Source organism: Electrona antarctica, assembly GCF_951216825.1.
Source record: "Electrona antarctica genome assembly, chromosome: 17".
Taxonomy (NCBI): Eukaryota; Metazoa; Chordata; class Actinopteri; order Myctophiformes; family Myctophidae; genus Electrona; species Electrona antarctica.
In genome coordinates, this window is record NC_136798.1 from 36765282 (window position 1) to 36788447 (window position 23166).

General features: G+C 43.1%; 1 protein-coding gene across 2 annotated transcripts in view; it reads left to right on the forward strand.

Moving 5' to 3' along the window:
- usta (uronyl 2-sulfotransferase a) overlaps positions 1-23166 on the forward strand; it is a 110588-nt gene that overhangs the window by 81862 nt on the left and 5560 nt on the right. For both annotated transcript variants that reach the window (XM_079526976.1, XM_079526977.1), the window contains 3 exons: positions 3039-3118; positions 5290-5443; positions 22377-22474. In XM_079526976.1, coding sequence (XP_079383102.1) covers positions 3039-3118; positions 5290-5443; positions 22377-22474 — 332 coding nt within the window. The remainder of the gene's footprint in view (positions 1-3038; positions 3119-5289; positions 5444-22376; positions 22475-23166) is intronic.

Below are 23166 nucleotides of genomic sequence, written 5' to 3' on the forward strand. Positions count from 1 at the left end.
GGTGGTGGTGGTGGTGTTGGTGCTGGGGAGGCAGTGGGAGCAAACTGTGCATAACAACAACTAGGAACGCAGGAAGAACGCAGACTTAGGTGAGCTGAACCCATTTAGACCCGAGGACGATTCTACAAATGCCTTCTAAATCCTGACGGTTATCTGAAAAACCTCATATGTTTCTATGTCAGTGGTACTCAAACAGTTTCATGTCAAGGACCCCCAAAAATGTTCGCTCTGAAAGAATATACATTCAAACATTTGTGCCACATTTTCACGGTTTTTCAAAAATAGCAGACCTACAAGCTCGTAGCGCGCAGCTCGGTGGCGCGCCATGAGCTTGTAGATCTGCTATTTTTCAATAGCTAAATTATAACAACTAGCCCTTACCCGTTGTGAGATATTGCCCCCCCCCCCCCCCCCCCCCCTTGTGGCCGCTGGGGGTACTGCGCCCTGGGTGAGTTTTTAATTCACTAATAAATTCATTATTAATCATTAATGTGTAAAATAAAAAAAAGGGCTTCGTTAAGACCTCCATATTATTATGGTCAATGCCTGTGTGAAAAGTGGGAGCGATTGGTGCAGGTGGTGAGGAGATACGGCGGTGTTTCTGACACACATTCATTCATTCAGACAGACATTGACTGAATTATAGTATGATGATGATGATGATGATGTTTAAAACACCAAAAGGGGTTCCCGCCCAAAATGGGTTAAATACCCTGCCCAATTGCTCAGCTGATTGCAATGTCAGCGTATGACATATGGGTCTTGCATAACACTGTATACACTCACATAGTAAAGCAGCGTATTAACTCAATGGTCGCCAAGGACTTATTTAACTTCTTTTTCATGATGTCCTGGAGCGCCAAGGACGTGTTTTTCGTGTTTTATAACATGGTAAAAATATATATATATATATATAAAATAAAATAAAAGATATATGGTGGCGGTCTGGGACTTTTGGCGCCCCCTGGTGGCGGTGAATGAGTTTTAACCCCTCGAGTATACCTGACTGAACTAACTCTGCATCATTACATCATGTGGGTCGAACTTTGAACCACGGTCATCAACAGTAGGAAGCAGAGAGGAACTCAGAGGTATTCACAGTCATCCCTACTAGGTCTGGACAATATGGATTTTTCTTTTTAATATCTTGATATGTTTGACCAAATTCCTTGATTTCGAAATTATGATGATAATATTGTATTCACAATAATATAACAAAAGTTATTTTGGAGAATTTGAAATAGCAGATCTATATGTTTGCAGCGCATTACATGACATCAAATATCAGTTTCAGTTCAGTTTCAGTTTATTTTATTTATAGTACAAAATCACCCCAAGGGGTCTCTGTGCACTTTACAGCATTAATACATACAAAAACAAATCAAAGACACAAAAATATAGCAATAAAAAACATAGTAAAACATGTGCATAGCTATGGATCATACACAAATATCACTGTATTTTAATATTATTCAAAAAGGGTGCAGAGGTTAGACCAGTACGGTGTTTATAACCATGAACCGGTCATTATCAGCATGGTGCCATTACTAATGAACACATTTGAAATGCATTCTAAAAGTTTATTGTTCTGATTTTAGCTGGTAATATATACTGTACCGTATTCTCCAGTAATCCCTCTACCATGTTTTTTGTTTTTCTTCACTGAATATACTATCGCTGGAGATCATGTGATGTTATTGCCAGATAATTGTTATGGTGATAGAATAAGCTATTCCTCTGGAAACAATTAAGCATTGGCTACAGATTCTGTATTGTTATTTAGTCTCTCGGTCGCCTTTTGAAGGCATCGGGTTGTGGTTGTCTTTATTAAACGGAATACTTTCCATCACTTTAGTCGCCAATAAATACAATGAATAAGCAAGGGGCATTGACGCGTAGAAAATGGCAACCTGCATAGAAACCCGGTGTAGTTTGACACATTTGGCACACGGACAACGACAGGACTTCACTTCAGGAGCCCATTCCATCACATCCGTCATCACAGGAACATCCTTGGCCAAAAAAAAGAAAAAACCCACCCGAGGGAGATGTTTCTGACCTCTCTCTCTCTCTCTCTCCATGCAAAACATGAGAAGCCTCAAGCCACGCAGGAAGCTTGTTTTTGTAAAGACGGAAAGCAGAACAGAATATAACCGAATAATCACATAACAGACATTTTGGAAAATGTGTGATGTCACCAGGGGGGTTCTCAGATGATGAATAGGCCTATTGTGAGATGCTGTAGTTAGTATACACAGTAGATTAGTAGTATTGTATTATGTCCAGTCCAGCCATGACTCTGGAAGTTAAAACATTGATGAGGTCAGTCTCCATCGGAAGAATCAACGCAAGGTGCAACTGGAGCCAAAACATTCCAGGGGGAAAGAAAAATCACGTTTCAGACATGATTTTGAGCACGGTGCAAGCGGTCACATGGTCATGGTTATTGCGTTTGTTATGAAGGGTAAAAAAATACTCGATCTACAAGCTCAAAACGCAACGTTCGACGTGTTGTGGGCTTGTAGATTGGCTATTTTTTTGCAGAGGGTTGTTAAGGAAACAATGTGTTTGTTTTTTGGAAAGCCCTTGTTCAGGACAGCACTTTCAGTACATACAGTATGTACAGTACAGTACATAACACTTTATGGTACCCGGAGCTGACATACATGTGCTTTTGGTTACCTTCTCCGTGTAATGTAATAATTAGGGATGAACCGTTTTGGTTTTCCACCATGACGCGATGTACTGGCACGCGGACGGGGGATCCCAGCAGGCTGTGGCCACTGCCTGGCCAAGCTGACAACACAATTATAGATGTGTCCTCCTCATTGGCCACTGCATCCCCAGTTGTTTAATAAAAAAATATCTTTAACTGGCTTGAGTTTGGAGCGATTCCTAGAGTCAATAATTGGTAATTAATTCGGCATTGCCTTTTAAGTTCTCAATGTATGTTTGCACATTTCAGTCTAGAATAATAACTTTTAATTAATACTTTTTGTGTGTGTGCGTGTGTGTGCGTGTGCCCGTGTGTTTTGCAGGTGGATCTTATGAAAAACATCACTACAATCCCACAGCCATTCCTCTATACGCGGCATGTTCACTTCCTCAACTTCACCAGGTAGTCAATTCAAGTCAATTCAATTCAAGTCAAGTCAATTCAATTTAGCTTTTTTGGCATGAGAAAACATACGTTTACAATGCCAAAGCAAGTGTCAAAATATAATAAAAACTGTTGAAAATGGGGAAAGTATATACAGTTGGAGGGGGTACAGCATTGTGTAAACAGAGCTATGTCACATTGCGTCGTTATATACATTATGTTACAGGGTATAAAGCTTTCTGACCAACCTTTTGCAGTCAATTTGGGACAAATAGCATTTTTTCTCAAAACTACTTAAATACTATACAAAAAAAGCCTCAGATTTAAAATGTGTGTAAATGTAGCAGCTCTGTTTTCACGTGTTTTCACGTTAATACAAAATAAAGTAAATAGAGCAAATAGCAGATCTACAAGCTCACAACACGTTGTGATGTGACGCATTGTAACCTTATAGAATGTCTACTTTCACTCATTTTGCATGACACACTACCGCGATGATCGTGTATTGTATAGGGCATTCATTTATGAAGAAAACACCGACAGCGGCAACGTTGAAATACGGAGATACAAGGTTTCTATATGATGCGAACACTCTCGCGTCCATCTGTAAGTCAAAAACTGTTCCGAGAGGTGATTAACCCATTTTGGGCGGGAACCCCTTTTGGTGTTAGCATTATGTTATGCTTTAGCTATTGAAAAATAGCAGTGGCGCGCTACGAGCTTGTAGATCTGCTATTTTTGAAAAATCGTGAAAATTATTATTATTTCAGAAAACTGGAGGATTTGGAAGATTTTTTTTTTTAATTTCGAGGTCAGGCCAAAACGGGTTAACTTTCATCCGTCTTATCTCGCTCACTGCAGCAGGGCTTTGCACGTACTGCAGGAAAATAAAACGAATGCCACAAAGATTAGATGACAATCAACGAGAGCGTATTTGAGAGTGAATTGAGGATATTTCCCTGTGTCAACTATCACTGAATTACACTTTACGCTGTGTGTCCCTGAGATGTTATCACCTCAGACAGGCTAAAGTGGCTAAGCTTTAACCCATTATGACCTGAGATCAGATTCTAAAAATGTCTTCTACATCCTGACAGTTTTCTGAAAAAGCTATGTTTCTATGTCAGTCATTCTTCGGTTTTTCAAAAATAGCAGACCTACAAGCTCGTAGCGCGCCACTCGGTGGCGCGCTATGAGCTTGTAGATCTGCTATTTTTCAATAGCTAAAGCATAACATAATGCTAACACCAAAAGGGGTTCCCGCCCAGAATGGGTTAATTTGCAAAGTTAGACCTTGGAGCGTTTGTATCCCCATCATATCTGTACCTTAACCACATCATATTGTATTTGAGAGTGAATTGAGGATATTTCCCTGTGTCAACTCAACTGTCACTGAATTACCCTTGCGCTGTGTGTCCCTGTGATTGTATCACTTCAGACAGGCTAAACTGGCTAAGCGTTAATTTGCAAGACCTTGGAGTGTTTGTATCCCCATCATATCTGTACCTTAAAACACTTTAATTGCCCGGGGTTATTTAATCCATTACATTATAGCGCCCATTCGATTTATAAACACGGACCACTTTTACCGACGGACCGGATGTTGTTGTGAATGTGTGTGTGTGTGTAGCAGCTAACAATAGCCACACCACTCTAGAGTCGATCGACAACAACGGGAGGTAAGAATAAATCTATTGCGACTAGCGACTGGGCCGCGGAGGGCCGTCTAACACAGGGTCTTTTTTCATCATTAGACGGGATGGTTTAGATCGTGAGTTATTAATGTTTTAAGATTTTCATTTTCGTCGGCTAAACAGGGGAGGGAGTTTTTCAATGACGTCTCACTCTTACGCAACATTGAGGATTGCCCAACAGGCGCTCCTAGCCTGTGAAGCGATGCGATCCGTTCCGTTCTCATATCAATAAACTTTGTCTTTTGGACAATACTTCGTCCTGGGCGTCAGGCGTTACTAATAGAAAGGACGGTGAACTTCGTCCTCTCGTAACCACAGAATATTCTGGAGCGGAACCATAGCCGAAAAAGAGCTGATCTACAAGCTCACAGCACGCTTGTTTGGTGTTGACAGTAAAAAAGCGGTCCAAGTACAGAGACGGCTCAGGTCCAGTTTACCAAGTCTAGAGGGGTTAGGAGGTTTTTAATATTCTGTCTTGGTTAACGGTCCGTTTAGGTTCAGGATAGAGCAGCCTGTCTACGTCAACATCATCCGGGACCCCATCAACCGCTTCCTGTCAAACTACTTCTTCCGTCGCTTCGGGGACTGGAGAGGGGAACAGAACCACCTCATCCGCACCCCCGGAATGAAGGATGACGAAAGATACCTGGTGAGCACTTATATACAGTACGTTAAACATGTTTGTTTTTCAGGAAAGAGGAATGTTTTTTGTGGTGATTGTTGTATTTCATCGCTGACTTTGTTTCCACAACCTTCTGTACATTCCCCAAAAGGACGTGCATGTATTTAATTGAGTCTGACCAGAAGCAGGGATAAAACGTATCACCACCGGCCATAACAGATGAAGGACCAGAGGGGGGGGATATCAAAAACGGAGGCATGGATCCCCCGCGATGGAGGGGCGCCGTCTCACGCGAACTTGAGCCGACTCAGCCCCTTTCGAGTGGCGACCCGACAGGCACAGAAATAGTAAATCCTCGCCCCCCCCCCCCCTTCCCCCCCTCCCCAACGAGCACAGCGGAGTGCTCTCTACCCCACTGACAGCCCGTGGGCAGAAAACGGGGGTTGCGTCCCAACCCAGCAAATTGGCCCCTGTTTCTAGCAAACCTTCTTCTCATAGTTTTCGATATCAAACGGTGTTGATTTTGACAGCAAATTCTGATTTTTACACTGTAGTCATAGTCTCTTGAATGAAATTCAATTTAGTTTTTGTCATATAAATAAATAAATATCATAAGATTTTAGTCGACAAAAATGTATTTTGCCGGGTCTTGATGGTGTCCCTAATGGCTGATTTTACACTTGGTTGCATGCTGAAAATAGCTGATCTACAAGCTCACGAGTCGCAGCAGGACGCGTTGTGAGCTTGAGAGTCTTCTATTTTCAGAGCACCCGAGCACAACCAAATTGTCAATATATTTAGCCTGAGTTTTAGTCATAGCTTAGTTTTTATTTAGTTTTTGCTTGGTTTTAGTCAGTGAAGTAATGTAGTATTTACAGTAGTTCTAGTCGATGGAATTGACACTGATATCAAAGCTACAAGTCACTATTTGATCTTTGTCTGAGACGTGTCTCTGAGAAATGTAGCTCACCTAGAGGCCACTTCCCACTGAAGTGGTTGTGCTTATCTGTCTCGTTGTGAATAGGCCCCCAGGGCCTATTCACTCCTATAGGTACATTAACTCAAATCAGTGCCAAAAATGTTGATGGCTTGAACTACCAAGGCATCTGGATGATTCATCAAAGCTTAGCAGTGATTTTACGACTGGCTTACAGACCTGCCAATAGCAGTGCATTAAATCTGTGTCTGCCTCGGGTCCCAAGCCAGCAGTGCGTTTCATAAACACACAGTTGGAGCATTCTTTATACCGCCTTTTGCTATAAATTCCACATTCTAGTATGCCAGTGATACACACTGTAATTACAGCGTCCCGCATACTTAATGAGTACAGCTTTGCTAAAGCTATACTAAAAATGCAGGGGTACCTATTATGTTTCCCAAACAGTGGGTCGGGACCCATATGTGGTTCGCAGACCAATTGTTATGGGTCGCAATTTAAATACCCCTTTATTTTTTGTTTCCTTCATTAATGATACATTTTGGGCCCTGTCCAGAGCCCGGATGGAGGCTTTTGTGTCATTGTTGTCAGAAAAGGCCAGCTCCATATATAGGGGTGATCAGGTCCAAAGCCCGGGAAGAAGCTTTTGTGCTGGTTCTGGACAACCGGCTATCCGACGGACTCGACACACCGGTCACTGCAATCCCTGTGTGGGTGATGAACGCGTGTGTCGAATTTGAAGTCGGCGGGGGAAAACGGTTCTCGAGTTACGTGGATTACAGACGTACGTACGCACTGAGACGAGGGGCACTGGCCTACTGGCCTACTTGGAACGATGCAAGTTGGAAAACGTTGGAGTTCTTTGTCAGGCATGCCCAAATATGGAGTCTGTGTGATGTCAGAAGAGGCCAGCTCCATATATGGAGATAGTGGTTGATCAGGATTCAGGACCAGAGCCTGGGCAGAGAAGTCGGTGAGGCGAACGGTTCTCCAGTTATGTGCATTTCAGATGTACACACGTACAAACAGACAGACAGACAGACAGACGTTCAGAGATGTGGTGCATTTATGGGGCGAACGGTGAGAATTATGTACAGTATGTGTCTCTCTGTGTTCCTTTATTCCTACAGTATATATGGAGTTCTGTGTCAGGCATGCCCAAATATGGAGTGTTGTGATGTCAGAACAGGCCCAGCTCCATATATGGACCTTGGGCAGGGGACCTGTCCAGAGCCCGGGCCTTTTGTTGGCGGTTCTGGAGAACCGCGGGTCCGACTGACTCGCCACCGGGCACTGCACTCCCTGTGTGGGTGTGGAACGCGCGTGTCGAATTTGTGGTCGGTGGGGCGACCGGTTCTCGAGTTAAGTGCATTCCAGACGTACACACGCACAGTACAGACAGAGACATGGTGCATTTATAGTTAGATAAATAAACAGGCCCCTCAATCAGGAAAGAAAAGGGAAAAAAACTGAGAAACTTCACCTGATTGAACAAGAAAAGGGAAAAACCTTTGAAAGGATAAAACAAGTCAGGGTATAATAATAGCGTGGCTTCCATGTGGATCTCAGATGTCCTGTGACCAGTACATGACCTCCGTACTATGATCAATCATATCCATACAGTATGTAGGCAAAACGTAAATCCAATCCAACCTCCATTGACTTCCAGGGGGGGGGGGGGGGGGGGGTTACTTACTTGGCCTACTGGCAACGTGCACAAATCTCGCGCATGATCGACGGTCCAGTGGTTTGCAAGATTAGCCCCAGACAGACAGACAGACAGACAGACAGATAGACAGACCCCCTTCTAGCCTGCTGGCCTCTGAGGAGCCATGTGTCCCTATCCCTTCGCCCCCAGCCGGTCTTGTATTCGTTTTACTGTGCTTAAGGTAAGGAATAAGGTTAGGTTTAGGCATAGTTTACTGAGGTTAGGTTTAGGCATAGTTTACTGAGGTTAGGTTTAGGCATAGTTTACTGAGGTTAGGTTTAGGCAAAGTTTTACTGAGGTTACATTTAGGAATACCTGGTGGCGACCGCTCCGAGGTCGCAGGATATGATCCGGGGCGAGCGTGTTTTTGGAACAAGCGCTTTTGTATTCTTACTTAGCACTATCCATTCTGTGTGTCATATGCCCCATTCTCTTTGAGCTCTTTGTCACCAACAGTTTGTGTGCCCTTGTATTCTTTCAAAATAGCGACGTGGGGTGCCCATCCGACCCCCCCCCCCCCCCCCTTTGAAAATAAATAAATAATAATAATCTATAATATATATTTTATTTGTATTATTCTCACAAGACGTGTACAGACGTCTTGTGCACACCATGGGATAATTCCCAGGACGTCTGGAGACGTCTTGGGCACACATTGGGTAAAAGAGTTTGTGCCAGGGACCCCAGCAGTGAAGATTTGTCAACATTTTGTCAACATTTTTGTAGATATATAAGCTCACAACAATGTCTGGATTGTAGATTGGCTATTTTTGAAGAGGCCCAAAAATATAATCAGTTGTTTTAAACATTTCCTCTGGGGCGGTGGTGGCTCAGGGGTAGAGTGCCTGGATGGTAACCGTAAGGTTGCCAGTTCGAACCCGGGCTCCCCCAGAGTTACTGTCGAAGTGTCCTTGAGCAAGACACTGAACCCCTAATTGCTCCCGATGTGCTAGTTGGTGCCTTGCATGGTTTCCGCTGCCATCGTTGTATGAATGTGTGTGTGAATGGGTGAATGTAATGCACAATCTCTGTAAAGCGCCTTGGATAAAGGCGCTATATAAATGCACCATTTACCATTTATTTTACCATTTTTATTGAAAGCACAACACACTCCCTTTGAAGACAGAGTGCATGTGTTGCCAGACTTGCCACAGGGACACTGGAAGCTGGCGAATTCTTTGGCCTTTTCAGGCTGATTCTAACCCAATATTTAAATCTGATTAGGATCCCAATTAGAGACCTGCCTTATTTTAACCACATCACACAGTTAGGTCTGAACATCTGTTTACTCAAACTGCACTAAAATGGTTCCCCCCTTTAAAAAAAAAGAAAAACCCTTTAGACGTTTCACAATTTTAAGAGCAATTTATGGCCTTACCCTTTCCCCCAAAGCTGCTGATTCTGTGCGAGTTTTATTGAGCACAGGTAGTACTTTGCTATGGTTTGGGCTTAGCAGTGAAATCCACCACTGGCGTATGCACGAGAGGTGCCAATGAAAGAACAAATGTACACTACCTACATGACATGTACACATACAGCTACATACATACATAGACACTAGATGTTAGACAGTTGTGTCAGGTAGATAGCAATTATCATTCCACAGCCTCATATAGCTCGGGGAACAAAATGACCATTTGAATCATTCAGTGGCCATCATCCTAAGAAGGACGAATCTGTCACCGAAGCAGCTTTTTGTGTTTTCATGAATATTTGATGCAGTGAGTGTGTGTGGTATACGGGTGCGGTTTATCTCCGTTAATGAATTGAAAAAGATAAATATTTCACAGGGGAAATAGAACAAAAGAGATGAAGTCACTGTTTTTGGAGATCAAGTGGCATCAGCGTTGTTTTGTTTTCGTCTGGAAGAGATAAATCACAAATCAATACCCACCCACGCATAGAAAACATGCACACACACACACACACACACACACACACACACACACACACACACACACACACACTTAGTAATTCACTCATACTATTGTATAATGTGTTAGATAGTGTGCCTGCCCGACTGGCTGTGTCACAATCTGACTTGCACGCACAGTCGCACACACACACACACACACACACACACACACACACACACACACACACACACACACACACACACACACACACACACACACACACACACACACTTAGTAATTCACTCATACTATTGTATAATGTGGTAGATAGTGTGCCTGCCCGACTGGCTGTCTCACAATCTGACTTGCACGCACAGACACACACACACACACACACACACACACACACACACACACACACACATACACACACACACACACTTACTAATTCACTTGTACTGCTGTAGAGCAGTTCATATCATGTCCTCAGCCCCATCAGGAGGCTGACTGAGGCAATGTCATTCTGACTGGGGGTGTAATTAAGTGCCGCGCCGCCTTCCCCGGAGTTTTGGACCATGTGAGTTGAGTTATTAAAGTATGCAAAGGGGCCCCCTCGCCGCAGTTACAGGGAGCAACTGTGCTACTATGGACCCACAGGCTTACCTGTGTGTGTGTGTGTGTGTGTGTGTGTGTGTGTGTGTGTGTGTGTGTGTGTGTGTGTGTGTGTGTGTGTGTGTGTGTGTGTGTGTGTGTGTGTGTGTGTGTGTGTGTGTGTGTGTGTGTGTGTGTGTGTGTGTGTGTGTGTGTGTGTGTGTGTGTGTGTGTGTGGTAAGTACATTTCATTTACTCAAGTACTGTGCTTAAGTACAAGGTATTTTTACTTTACTTTTCCAAATTCCAATACTTTTACTTCTACTCCACTAGCACGTGCGTGTGGGCGTGGTGGTGGAAAACTCTGATGTTTTACTTAAGTAAAAGTATCAATTCTGCAATGTAGAAATGCTCTGTTACAAGTAAAAGTGTGGAATTCAAGTATTGGTATCAAAATGTACTTAAAAGTACAAAAGTAGAAAGTACTCATTATGCATGTCCAATTTCTCAAGTTTTCAACTGTATGAAAATAATTTGAAAATAGCCGATCTACAAGCTCACAATGCGTCACTATTTTCAAATGGCCAAAATGCATATAGGGCTGAAGTGGAGTGGAGTGTATGTGATAAGTTTAAATCCGTGAAGGCCGAAAGAAGCGAAGTTCTGACTGGACCAAACTCTGGCTCCCAAGGGTTTGGTGGTCTTGAGGATAGGTTTAGAGGTACAGCCGGGGCTGGCTTGACATCTTTGTCAAAAATAATCAAAATGTACAAAGTAACTTCCGGTAGTAACTAAAGTTTTCAAATAATTGTAGTGGAGTAAAAGTACAATATTTGCCCCTGAGATGTAGTGGAGTAGAAGTAACAGTACTGGAATTTGGAAAAGTAAAGTAAAAATACCTCAAAATTGTACTTAAGCACAGTACTTGAGTAAATGAAATGTACTTACTTACTTTACACCACTGTGTGCATGTGTGCATGTGTGTGCGTGCGTGTGGTGCTATGTCAACACTCGCTGTTAGGACCAGCCTAATAGTACAGAGCGAACAGCAGAGTGGGCCGGTCCAGTCGACCTGTCTTTGGGTCTGTCCACAGAGCTAACAGCAGAGTGGGCCAGTCCAGTCGACCTGTCTTTGGGTCTGTCCACAGAGCTAACAGCAGAGTGGGCCAGTCCAGTCAGCCTGTCTTTGGGTCTGTCCACAGAGCGAACAGCAGAGTGGGCCGGTCCAGTCGGCCTGTCTTTGGGTCTGTCCACAGAGCTAACAGCAGAGTGGGCCGGTCCAGTCGGCCTGTCTTTGGGTCTGTCCACAGAGCTAACAGCAGAGTGGGCCAGTCCAGTCGACCTGTCTTTGGGTCTGTCCCCATGCCTGGGTGTGTATTAGCTTCGCTGATCCCTTGCTTGCCCTGTGTGTGTGCACGAGTGTGCACGGGAGGTGTCAATGAAAGAACACTGTCAGTTTCCCCTAGCCTAGAGCCCAGGGAACCCGATGCACGTGTTACTGAGACATTCCTGTGGCAGGCTTAGAGTTTCCATCCATCCCCACTCCCCTCCCTATAGTCCCATACACACACATACACACATGCACTATACTGTGCGCAGATGCAATGGCATGCACTGGACACATATACACACGGAGGCACACACGCGAGCGTTCACATGCATACCTTCACATGCAAACAGACACAGCATACACAGTACACATGAGACTCGAGAGCTCGTGAAGTTTCTTGTGTTGGGAACGAGCTCTGCAAATATTCCACGTTTTCTTCCCTACATTCATTATGGGAATGAACGGCTAACACAACGCTGCCCTGTTGCTCTGGTGTTTATCTGGTCAGGACTTCAGCTACTGGACATAATTAAGAGTGGTTTTGTTTGGCACGTTAAAATAATAACAAACGCAGAGCAAAGGAGAAAAATGAATGAACACGGGGGAAATGATTTCACCGCAGGCTGATAATCACCATTTGTCTCTACACTGACTGTTTCACTCAACAATTGAGTACCACAGACGAAAAACAGTCTAAGTCCAAATTTCAGACTGACCCCTCCATGAAAAGGCCTCGTTGTCCTGAACCCTTATCTACCATTTATATATTATGGATCAATAGTGTGGACTTAGACTGTTATTCGTCTGTGGTACTCAATTATACGTACAAACAAAACTAAAGGCTAAGTTCCTTGGCGTGAAACATATTTCTTGCCCTGCCCCTGCCATGGCACATAAGACATGGCAAACTTGACCACGATGGCGGCACCGACGCGCAGTTGTGTACCCTCTCGCACTTGTTCTAAAACACTTCTCCACACACCGGAGTGTAACCCACCGGGAGGACATAGAGCCTGGCTTCGACCTACTCCGCCCGCCCAACACTCCCTGCTGACACTCCTGACAGGTGCCACCCCAGCCCTTAGGAATAGGAATACATGCAATGGGCCCGGGCCCACCTAGTGGTCCGGGCATCTAGGTTGACAGCCTGACAGCATGTTGCGGGTTCGAGGACCGATCCCGACTACCTTTCCTGCGTGTCTTCCCCCCCCCCCCCATCTCTCTCCCTGTTTCCTGTCAAGCTACTGTGATCTATCAATAAAAAAAAAGCACAAAACATCTTTTAAAAAAAGTACCCTCCCCGACTGACTTCCCTCACACAAACACGGGCCAATTGTGTTCGCATAGACAGCCGTCTGCACCCCGGTGGATTTGAACCGAGTGCCCTCATTTTATAACTCTTAATCCATTTGAAATGATGCACAGTTTGTCTCCCGTCCTTTCTATTCTGTGCTCTTAATTGTTTTACCTCTTTTATCTGCGATACAGATGAGCCTGCACAAATAAGAATTTCACCCACTTTAAAGTGATGTGACGGTAAAGATTGATTCTCTCTGATTGATTCACTCTTTCAAACATCTATCGCGGCACACTTTGTCCCAGATGCAACTGTAAAAGCCCTCTCCATGTATACTCATACACATACTCATTGGGTTCGCAACAAAGTACCTGCTTCCACAGCCAATATAAATGCCAAACCTGTTCCACAGGGTACAAAAATGTTTATAAAAAACATACAGTTGGGTGCCACCGATATTGTCCCTTATCATTTGACCCATTTAGGCCTGACCTCAAAATTTTAAAAAATCCTTCTAAATCCTCTGTTTTCTGAAATAAATATTTTCACGATTTTTCAAAAATAGCAGACCTACAAGCTCGTAGCGCGCCACTCGGTGGCGCGCTATGAGCTTGTAGATCTGCTATTTTTCAATAGCTAAATTATAACATAATGTTTAAAACACCAAAAGGGGTTCCCGCCCAAAATGGGTTAACTGTCCTTTTGCGCAGATCACGCAAACCTCAGCAAAAAGAAAAGGACAATATCGATGGCCTCCAACTGTACTCATTGGGTTCGCAACAAAGTACCTGCTTCCACAGCCAATATAAATGCCAAACCTGTTCCACAGGGTACGAAAATGTTTATAAAAAACATATTTGCAAATGATGTTTGGCACAGATTTGCAAATATGTTTTTATAAACATTTTTGTACCCTACTTAGGATAATACAGTGAGAAGTTTGGAAAAACAGTTTAGTATACTTGGCTGAGTTTGGCAGTTTACCTAGCACCTGGAATGAAACGTAATAGACTCTAGCCAGTTAGAACTTGGAAGAATAGAAATGTAGATTAAAACAAACAATGTCGTCGGTCTGAAACAAGGTGTAGCTTTTGAATTAAAACAAATCTCTGTAAATGTTGAATGCTTTGGAAGTTCACGGTTCATTTTTGAACAGTATTTTTACATTTGAGAATTCTTGGATTTAGCTTTTGTTTTCCTAAAAAAACAGCTGTATCGCCTTTTTAATATACCGCCAAGAATAAAAGGCTGAGAATTATTTAGTTAATGGCATTTGGGCAGCGGTGGCCGAACGGTTTGCGGAGCGGTCTTGTTATCGGAAGGTCGCCAGTTCGAATCCCCGGACCGGCACGTTAAAATTACCACCGCTGAAGTGCCCTTGAGCAAGGCATTGAACCCCTACCATGAAATGTTCTATGAGCAGGGTCTGGCTGTAAACGAGCATCTCGAGCTTAGTCAATTCACCCTGGGTAAACAAAGAACTTTGCTTTGCTTTGCATTTAATCTAAGTTGCCATCTCCTTAACGAGAGAAAGCCCTGATGCAGGCTTTGTTGTGAGCCAGTGTTGTGCACCGAAAATAGGCAATCTACAAGATGACATTCACAAGTGTTGTAAGCTCACAGGTTGGCTAGTTTCGATGTCCAACACTGGCACACAACTAAAGTAAATAAATCAGGCCTGAAGGCAGACCGTCCCATGGGAAAAGGCTCAAGTCATTCACTCCTGTCGCCATTCATGCATTCATTCCATTCACTGGAATGGGAGATTAAGGCTCATTTAGATACAGTTTCTGTGAGTGCTCAGCTAACCCCAACTGCTCATTTGACTTAATCCACATGGAGAAATGGGAACAATGAGCGTATACACACAAAGTTGCCTCTCCAATACTAATGGGGCTTCTTAAACAGAAGGTGTGTGTGTGTGCGCGTGTGCGTGTGCGTGCGTGTGCGTGTGTGTGCGCGCGTGTGTGTGCATGTGCGTGCAATCAGAGAGTTATTGGTTCAAACCCCGGGTGACTGACTAACTGCCTCAAATGAAATGAGCAGGTTGATGCCTTGCATGGTTTCCTCCGCTGTTGGTGTGTGAATGGAATGCACATTGTAAGGCGCTTCGGACAAAGGCACAATAGAAATGCACCCTTTACCATTTGTGTGTGCCCGCAATGTTCTGAATTTATAAATACATTTAAGTCTGACCTTAACTGAGCACAGTCTATTTTGCTCAGTGTGCGTTGTTTTATTTTTAAAAAAATGGTTGGGGTCGGGTTCCCTGACGTTTTCCTGACCTCTCTGTGAGTTGTCCCGTGTCCAGTGACAGAGCAAGGACGGACGACTGGCTGGCTACAAGCTGTGACTGTCAGAAACACATGTCATACATGTCGAATGGTGTCACACATGTCATAACCGTGTCCTTCTGTCTGTCTCTACAGCAGTGGTTAAAATGGTAAATGGTGCATTTACATAGCGCCTTTATCCAAGGCGCTTTACATAGACTGTGCATTACATTCACCCATTCACGCACACATTCATACACCGATGGCGGCGGAAACCATGCAAGGCACCAACCTGCACATCGGGAGAAAGTAGGGGTTCAGTGTCTTGCTCAAGGACCAGGAAATGATTCTCCGTTCATTTTCCTCATAGACATTTCGGAAAGTATTTATTTAAAGACGTTTACGCCGCGGACAAAGCCAACTCGAGTCGTGACAAATCATGACAACAAACACAATTTTTTGGGCCGAACAAATAATTAGAAAGAAGAAAAAAACGGCAGGTTACAACACTTCTTTTGTTGTTTTTCTTCTTTGTAATTATTTGTTCGGTCCAAAATATTGTTTGTGTTGTCATGAGTTGTCACGACTCGAGTTGGCTTTGTCCGCGGCGTAACCGTCTTTAAATAAATACTTTAAGAAATGTCTATGAGAATAATGCATTGGGATTCATTTCCTGGTCCATGGTAGGGGGCGGGACTGCGACGCTCTATACCCTACACGGCATGGAATTGTGGACAAAATCCTATCCAACGACGACAAAATATTCTTAGTCTTTGGTCTGAGAGGCTAATTAATCTCATCAAATGGTGGTCCGTGGCTCAAATGCCGAATAAATAATGGGCCTTGAAATGAAAATGGTTGAAAACCACTGCTCTACAGTTCTGCTCGTCTTTCTTTCTCTTACTATTTTTGTCTCTCTCTCTCTCTCTCTCTCTCTCTCTCTCTCTCTCTCTCTCTCTCTCTCTCTCTCTCCCCGTCTCTGTTTTTCATTTGTGGCACAATAGTGTTCATTGGAGTCGTGTACGGCTAGTTGCAGAAAGGCTCCATGGGGGAATTCACTCAACCATTCTCTGTTTAAGAGCTTGGCAAACCGAGGAGCTGCTTGTGTGAAATATAAGCACGTATTGTATATTTAATGCCCGTGTCGTGACTCGTTCCTCGGCCTGTTCCGGTAACAACTTTTATTTTATAGACAGGTCGTGTTTATTAGGGGTCTAGCGATAGATTTGAACAGCGATTATAGGATACGCATCACGATACATGGTTGATGTATGGACGATATTGGTTCATTCATGGCGATACGATACGAATGGAGATGAGAAAGGGAGAATTTTGTGGACTTGCAGGCTCAGGAATGGCCACCTGGAACCTATGATCAGTATCATGGTCAGGATAGTCGGTATCATGGTCAGTATCGGCAGTATCATGGTCAGTATCGGCAGTATCATGGTCAGTATCGGCAGTATCATGGTCAGTTTCGGCAGTATCATGGTCAGTATCGGCAGTTTCATGGTCAGTATCATGGTCAGTATTGTCAGTATCATATTCATGTCAGTATCATTGTGAAGGAGGTATAGGCAAGTTTGTGCTCTGAACTCAAGGCTTACTATAGGGCTGTAAACAGGTGTGAGAGGCCACCATGAATGTCGACTAGCAAAAAGAAGGGGCTCGCACTCTGAAGGAAGAATGACGCTCTCTGGATGCACAAAATAGTGTTTACTTGCAGTGATGACATGGTGGAAATAAAGTGACACAGAGCGCACGTTTCGATCGTCAGACTAGACCATCAACATGTCAGTATCATGTTCATGTCAGTATTATGTCAGTATCATGATCATGTCAGTATCATGCCATGGTTATGTCAGTTTCATGTCAGTATCATGGTCAGTATCATGTCAGTATCATGTCAGTATCATGGTCAGTATCACGGTCAGTATCATGGTCAGTATCATGGTCCGTATCATGTCAGTATCATGGTCAGTATCATGGTCCGTATCATGGTCTGTATCATGTCAGTATCATGGTCAGTATCATGGTCTGTATCATGTCAGTATCATGGTCAGTATCATGGTCAGTATCATGGTCTGTATCATGTCAGTATCATGGTCAGTATCATGGTCAGTATCATGTCAGTATCATGTCAGTATCATGGTCACTATCATGTCAGTATCATGGTCACTATCATGGTCAGTATCAAGTCAGTATCATGTCAGCATCATGGCCACTATCATGTCAGTATCATGTCAGTATCATGGTCACTATCATGTCAGTATCATGGTCACTATCATGTCAGTATCAAGTCAGTATCATGTCAGCATCATGGTCACTATCATGTCAGTATCAAGTCAGTATCATGTCAGCATCATGGCCACTATCATGTCAGTATCATGTCAGTATCATGTCAGTATCATGTCAGTATCATGTCAGTATCATGGCCACTATCATGTCAGTATCATGTCAGTATCATGGCCACTATCATGTCAGTATCATGTCAGTATCATGGCCACTATCATGTCAGTATCGTGTCAGTATCATGTCAGTATCATGTCAGTATCATGGCCACTATCATGTCAGTATCATGTCAGTATCATGGCCACTATCATGTCAGTATCGTGTCAGTATCATGTCAGTATCATGTCAGTATCATGTCAGTATCATGGCCACTATCATGTCAGTATCATGTCAGTATCATGGCCACTATCATGTCAGTATCGTGTCAGTATCATGTCAGTATCATGGCCACTAACATGTCAGTATCATGTCAGTATCATGGTCATGTCAGTGTGCTTCTCTACCTCTGTACCTAGTAAAATACCAGTGATAATTTAAGAGCGTACAAATGGCCATTTATACACTCTGAGTTAAATTAACACCAACACATTTTCCAGTATTGTATTTGTTTAAAAAAAAACTAAAAAAATCCTGATGGTTGAAGTCATGGAATCTGAGCATACATTCCTTTCTCAAATGTAAATTGGAAAATAGGAGGGAATGTATTAATACAAAATAAAGTAATAAAATAAAAGGATAAATTATAACAAGAGGAACATACAGTACAATTATGTCTGATCATAATAATATTAATTAAAGAAACAAAACAAGAGCAGTGGTTTCATTGGCTTATAGACCCTGCATTGATGATAGCACAATACTAAACTTATTAATCCATTGAGACCTGGAACGCATCCATGTCACGTTAGCGTTTAACCACATTAACCATTAACCCATTTTGGGGCGGGAACCCGTTTTGGTGTTTTAAACATTGTTATAATTTAGCTATTGAAAAATAGCAGATCTACAAGCTCATAGCGCGCCACCGAGTGGCGCGCTATGAACTTGTAGGTCTGCTATTTTTGAAAAATCGTTAAAATGTGCCTCAAATCTTTCCGAAAATGATTTTTTCAACGTCAGGCCTGAATGGGTTAAATGTCCCTCGGGAGGCGGGGTTGTGGTTCCTTTGGAGAGATTTATTCAGTGGTACATTCCACTGATCATCAATAAATACTGTCCCCAGTGTCCCACGCAGTGCAGTCAAACATGAAGTTCAAAAACGTTGGAGACAATTGCACCATTCAGCTCAAGAGGGGGGGAAAAGTCACTTAATTTATGTCGTCTTGGCTTACGTATATATAGGCTTTGGCCTCGCTTTCCCAATGTTCCTGTCAAGACTACCTTGATGTGTGCAAGAGAATATTTGTTCGTGTTTTTCTCTCTTCCCTATATGACTCAGGACGGATTCGAATGGTGTATGCTAGAAGAGAGCAGCATAATGAAATGGAGCGAATCATCTGCAATTCCATTTTTACCGTCTCATCGGTCATGTAGCGCTCATAGAAATAAATGCATAGAACGTACCATTTCCATTCATAGCGACGCTGTGCTTCCGGGTCAAACAAGAGTGGAAGTAAATGAATCCACGGAGGCCTCCGGGACATATGTTTGTTTGATATGAAGATGCGTCCGTTGTGGTATCCATAGCAATAAGAGTGCTTGGGTGCTCCAGCAAAGCAGGTGGTTTTGAACTATACTTTTATATCTATGTAGCTAAGATACCTTAAGAAAACATACTGTACCTTAATCAGTCAGAACAATTACAACACACACACGTACATCTCCAAACTTGATCAGGGGTCTTCAACGTTTTTCAGGCCAAGGACCCCTTAGCTGAGAGATAGATGAAGCAGGGTCCCGTCTCCCTTACATGTTGTATAGAATTGTGTTGCAGATTACACCTTTTCATAGATGGCTTCATAGACTCGTTTGACACACCTTTTCTTGGTAAATGGTAAATGGTGCATTTATATAGCGCCTTTATCCGAGGCGCTTACCCATTCACACACACATTCATACACCGATTGCAGCGGAAGCCATGCAAGGTACCAACCAGCACATCGGGAGCAATTTGGGGTTCAGTGTCTTGCCCAAGGACACTTCGACATCTAGACAGGAAGAGCTGGGATTCGAACCGCCGACCCATGGATCATTGGACGACCTGCTCTACCTCTTGAGATTGGATTCACGTTGATCTGTATTTTCAGACAGTCAATACCCTCAATATTTAGTACACTTTACCATTGTTAGTTACTGCGAGAGTGTGGTCTAGCCAACACCAACTCGGACTTCTGGATCGTTGCTCTCCACACTCTCCTATCCAACATCAGGTTCCTGAGGTTCCCGCCACAGGGCGTCTACGTAGGTGGTGGTCATTGACCATTGTATCTGCACTTGGTCTGCTCTTTTTCCCTCTAGATCTAGAGCTTGTTGATCCGCTATTTTTGGCTAATGTTCCCCATCACACAAATATGTGGCAGACCCCCTGGGGGTCCCGGACCCCCTGTTGAAGACCCCTGAACTAGATCATTAAATTGTTACCCTAATTATCTTGATGTGTCTCTCTCTGTAGTGACGTTTGAGAGTTTTTGAGGTTATTCATTATTATTTTTTAGACATTTTCTTTAAGTTGACTTGACTATTATTAAGTCTGTCTAAAGTTAATGTTTTATTTGTTTCTAAAGTGGTCACATCCGCGCAGGGGTGTGTGTGTGTGTGTGTGTGTGTGTGTGTGTGTGTGTGTGTGTGTGTGTGTGTATGTGTGTGTGTGTGTGCAGGTGTGTGTGTGTGTGTGTGCAGGAGTGTGTGCGTGCGCTTTGAGTCACAGCTGACTATTACTTTAATTGATGGTTTAATGCCGCCATAGTACATGCCATACATTGTGTTGTCAGTGTAGGGTCTTATCAAGCCGGTTTCTGCCCATTAGCAGCTGCCCTCTCATACAACCCAGCGCATGCCTCTGCTCTGGTCCTGTCCTGGTTTTGCTTAATTCTCTATGATGGAGCATCCTGGCCTCAGCCGTTAGCTTTGACAAATTGCTCTTTCCTAATTTCAGCCACGACTGACCCATTAGGCGATTAATCACAAAGGCAGCCTCGAATTAACTATTACACATTTACTGTCGAGGTCTTATTTTCTTTCGTCCATAGGCTTGTCAACACCCTTTACCTCATACATGTTCGCTTAGTACTGAGAGAGAGAGAGAGAGAGAGAGAGCGTGCAGGTCTATGAAAGTCATGTTTCGTGGGGTGTTTTGTTGCCCAGACCTCGTTGCCATCTATAAAGCTTACGTCACCTGAGATGGATTTCACTTCCAGGTCCACAGCCCTCATCACTGTAGCACAGATTGGCTTACTTCACTCCTTGGTGTGTGTTTTTAATGTTTCCAATGTTATTTCTTTTCATTTATTTTTTCTTTAAATGGCTGCCTCGTCTAACTGAGAAGTGCATGGTTAATTGTGTCTCAGCTGTAATGAAATTCTACTCGTTTGTTTATTATTTGTATATGACAGTTATTTCTTGGCAGGAAAAAAAGTATTTGAGCAATGTGTTGCTTGCCGAGAACCTCAGAAGTAGCCCAGTCTGTGCCCCTGTGTTTTCTGCAGCTAAGATTTATCTGCAGAAATACTATTAATTTACACACAAGCAGATTATTATTTTGTATCATTCAGCAGCTCTGCGTCTGAAATCAGCTGACTTAAAAGACTACAGCAGATCTTATCTTCGCTGAAAGGATGTGGTTTTGGTGCAATAGCTTGGTTTCACAGATAATTACCATCACGGAAGAGCACCTTGTCATTTCATTGGTGAAGCTCGCCCTCTAGTGACCACATTGCCGAATTACAGTACCTTTTGTTGGTATGCACTCCTTGCTGCTGACCAGAGAGGATACACTGAGGGCCAGTGTGTTATACACTGTGCATGAAAGTAGCAGGGCACCTTTTCATTTACTTTGCTCTTGCAATCTGCATGAAATTAGCACCTGATTCACCAAGGCAGCAGCTAATGGGGCCGCCTTCTAGTCACACTCTTTGTGTGCAAGAACAGCTTAGTCCATTAAAACTGGGAAGGTATCTGTGTCGTTTTAGGTTTGAGCTAAAAGGCTTTATTTTATACGTTGGCTATTCAAATATAGCAGATACACAATAATGGCAGATATACAAATAGCAGATATACAGGCTCAAAGTAGTGAGACATAGTGTGACACTTTGTGCCGAACTCTGAACTTCCTGTTGATTTTACTATTTGAAGATCCGGATGCACGGATCCAGTCCCGGGTTTTCTTCCTAATAATAATGGCAAAATCAACAGTAAGTTAACATTTTTAGAAAAAAATAAAAGAGTTTTGGTGATGTTCTATATTGTCTGAATCACCTTTTGTTTGTGTTAGTTTACGCACTATAAAAGAGTGACTTTGAGAGCTGTTTCAAATTATCAATTTCTAATCACTGGATCAATTATTTTTGATTTCTTGTCCACATTTGGAGTTACATCATGGCAAGGTAACTACACAACCCAAACCTACTTTTTCCACCACTGGAAGGGAACCGTCAGAATCATCTTTATTCAGAATCATCAATAATTAGTATTGTAATGTATGTTTGAACTCATCGTTTGTCTCTCTGTTTGTCTTGTAGGACATCAATGTCTGCATCCTGGAGAACTATCCTGAGTGCTCCAATCCCCGGGTGTTTTACATCATACCGTATTTCTGTGGACAGCATCCCCAGTGCAGGTAACTGGAGACGTCTTATGGGTGAATGGATCGCAGTGATCCGAGTCAGCACATTCAGGACTCTGGGAATGCAGTCGTTTGTTGCATGACATAAAGCGAGGATCTGTAACTAGCTCATGTTCGCCTGGACTCCTGGAGTGTGAAGCTCCACTCCACGCAGCTTCAGTCTGATAATGAGGCTAAGCTCATGTTGCAGTGTGACACATTGTAGAGCTTGTGTTTTCGGTGCGTGACACCACCGTGCATCTTAGCATGAATCAGTCTTAACCGTAACACCATGAACGCATTCAGGACGGGAACCCCTTTTGGTGTTTTAAGCATTATGTTATACTTTATTGAAAAATAGCAGATCTACAAGCTCATAGCGTGGCTACAAGCTTGTAGATCTGCTATTTTTGAAAGATCGTGAAAATGTGGCGCACATCTTTGAATATATATTCTTTCCGAGCAAACGTTTTTTAACTCAAATCTTTGCATCTGGGAGGTCCCTGGAACAGAATATTTTCAGATGGGGGTCCGCAGCCAAATACAGATAATCCTGGGGGTCCTTGACATGAAAAAGGCTGAGCACCACTGACATAGAAACATAGGCTTTTCAGAAAACCTATGTTTTAGCCTATGTAGAAGCCTTTTTTTTTTTTTTTAATCTGCCTTAGATCTAAACGGGTTAACGCCGGGAAAGCATCTGTTTC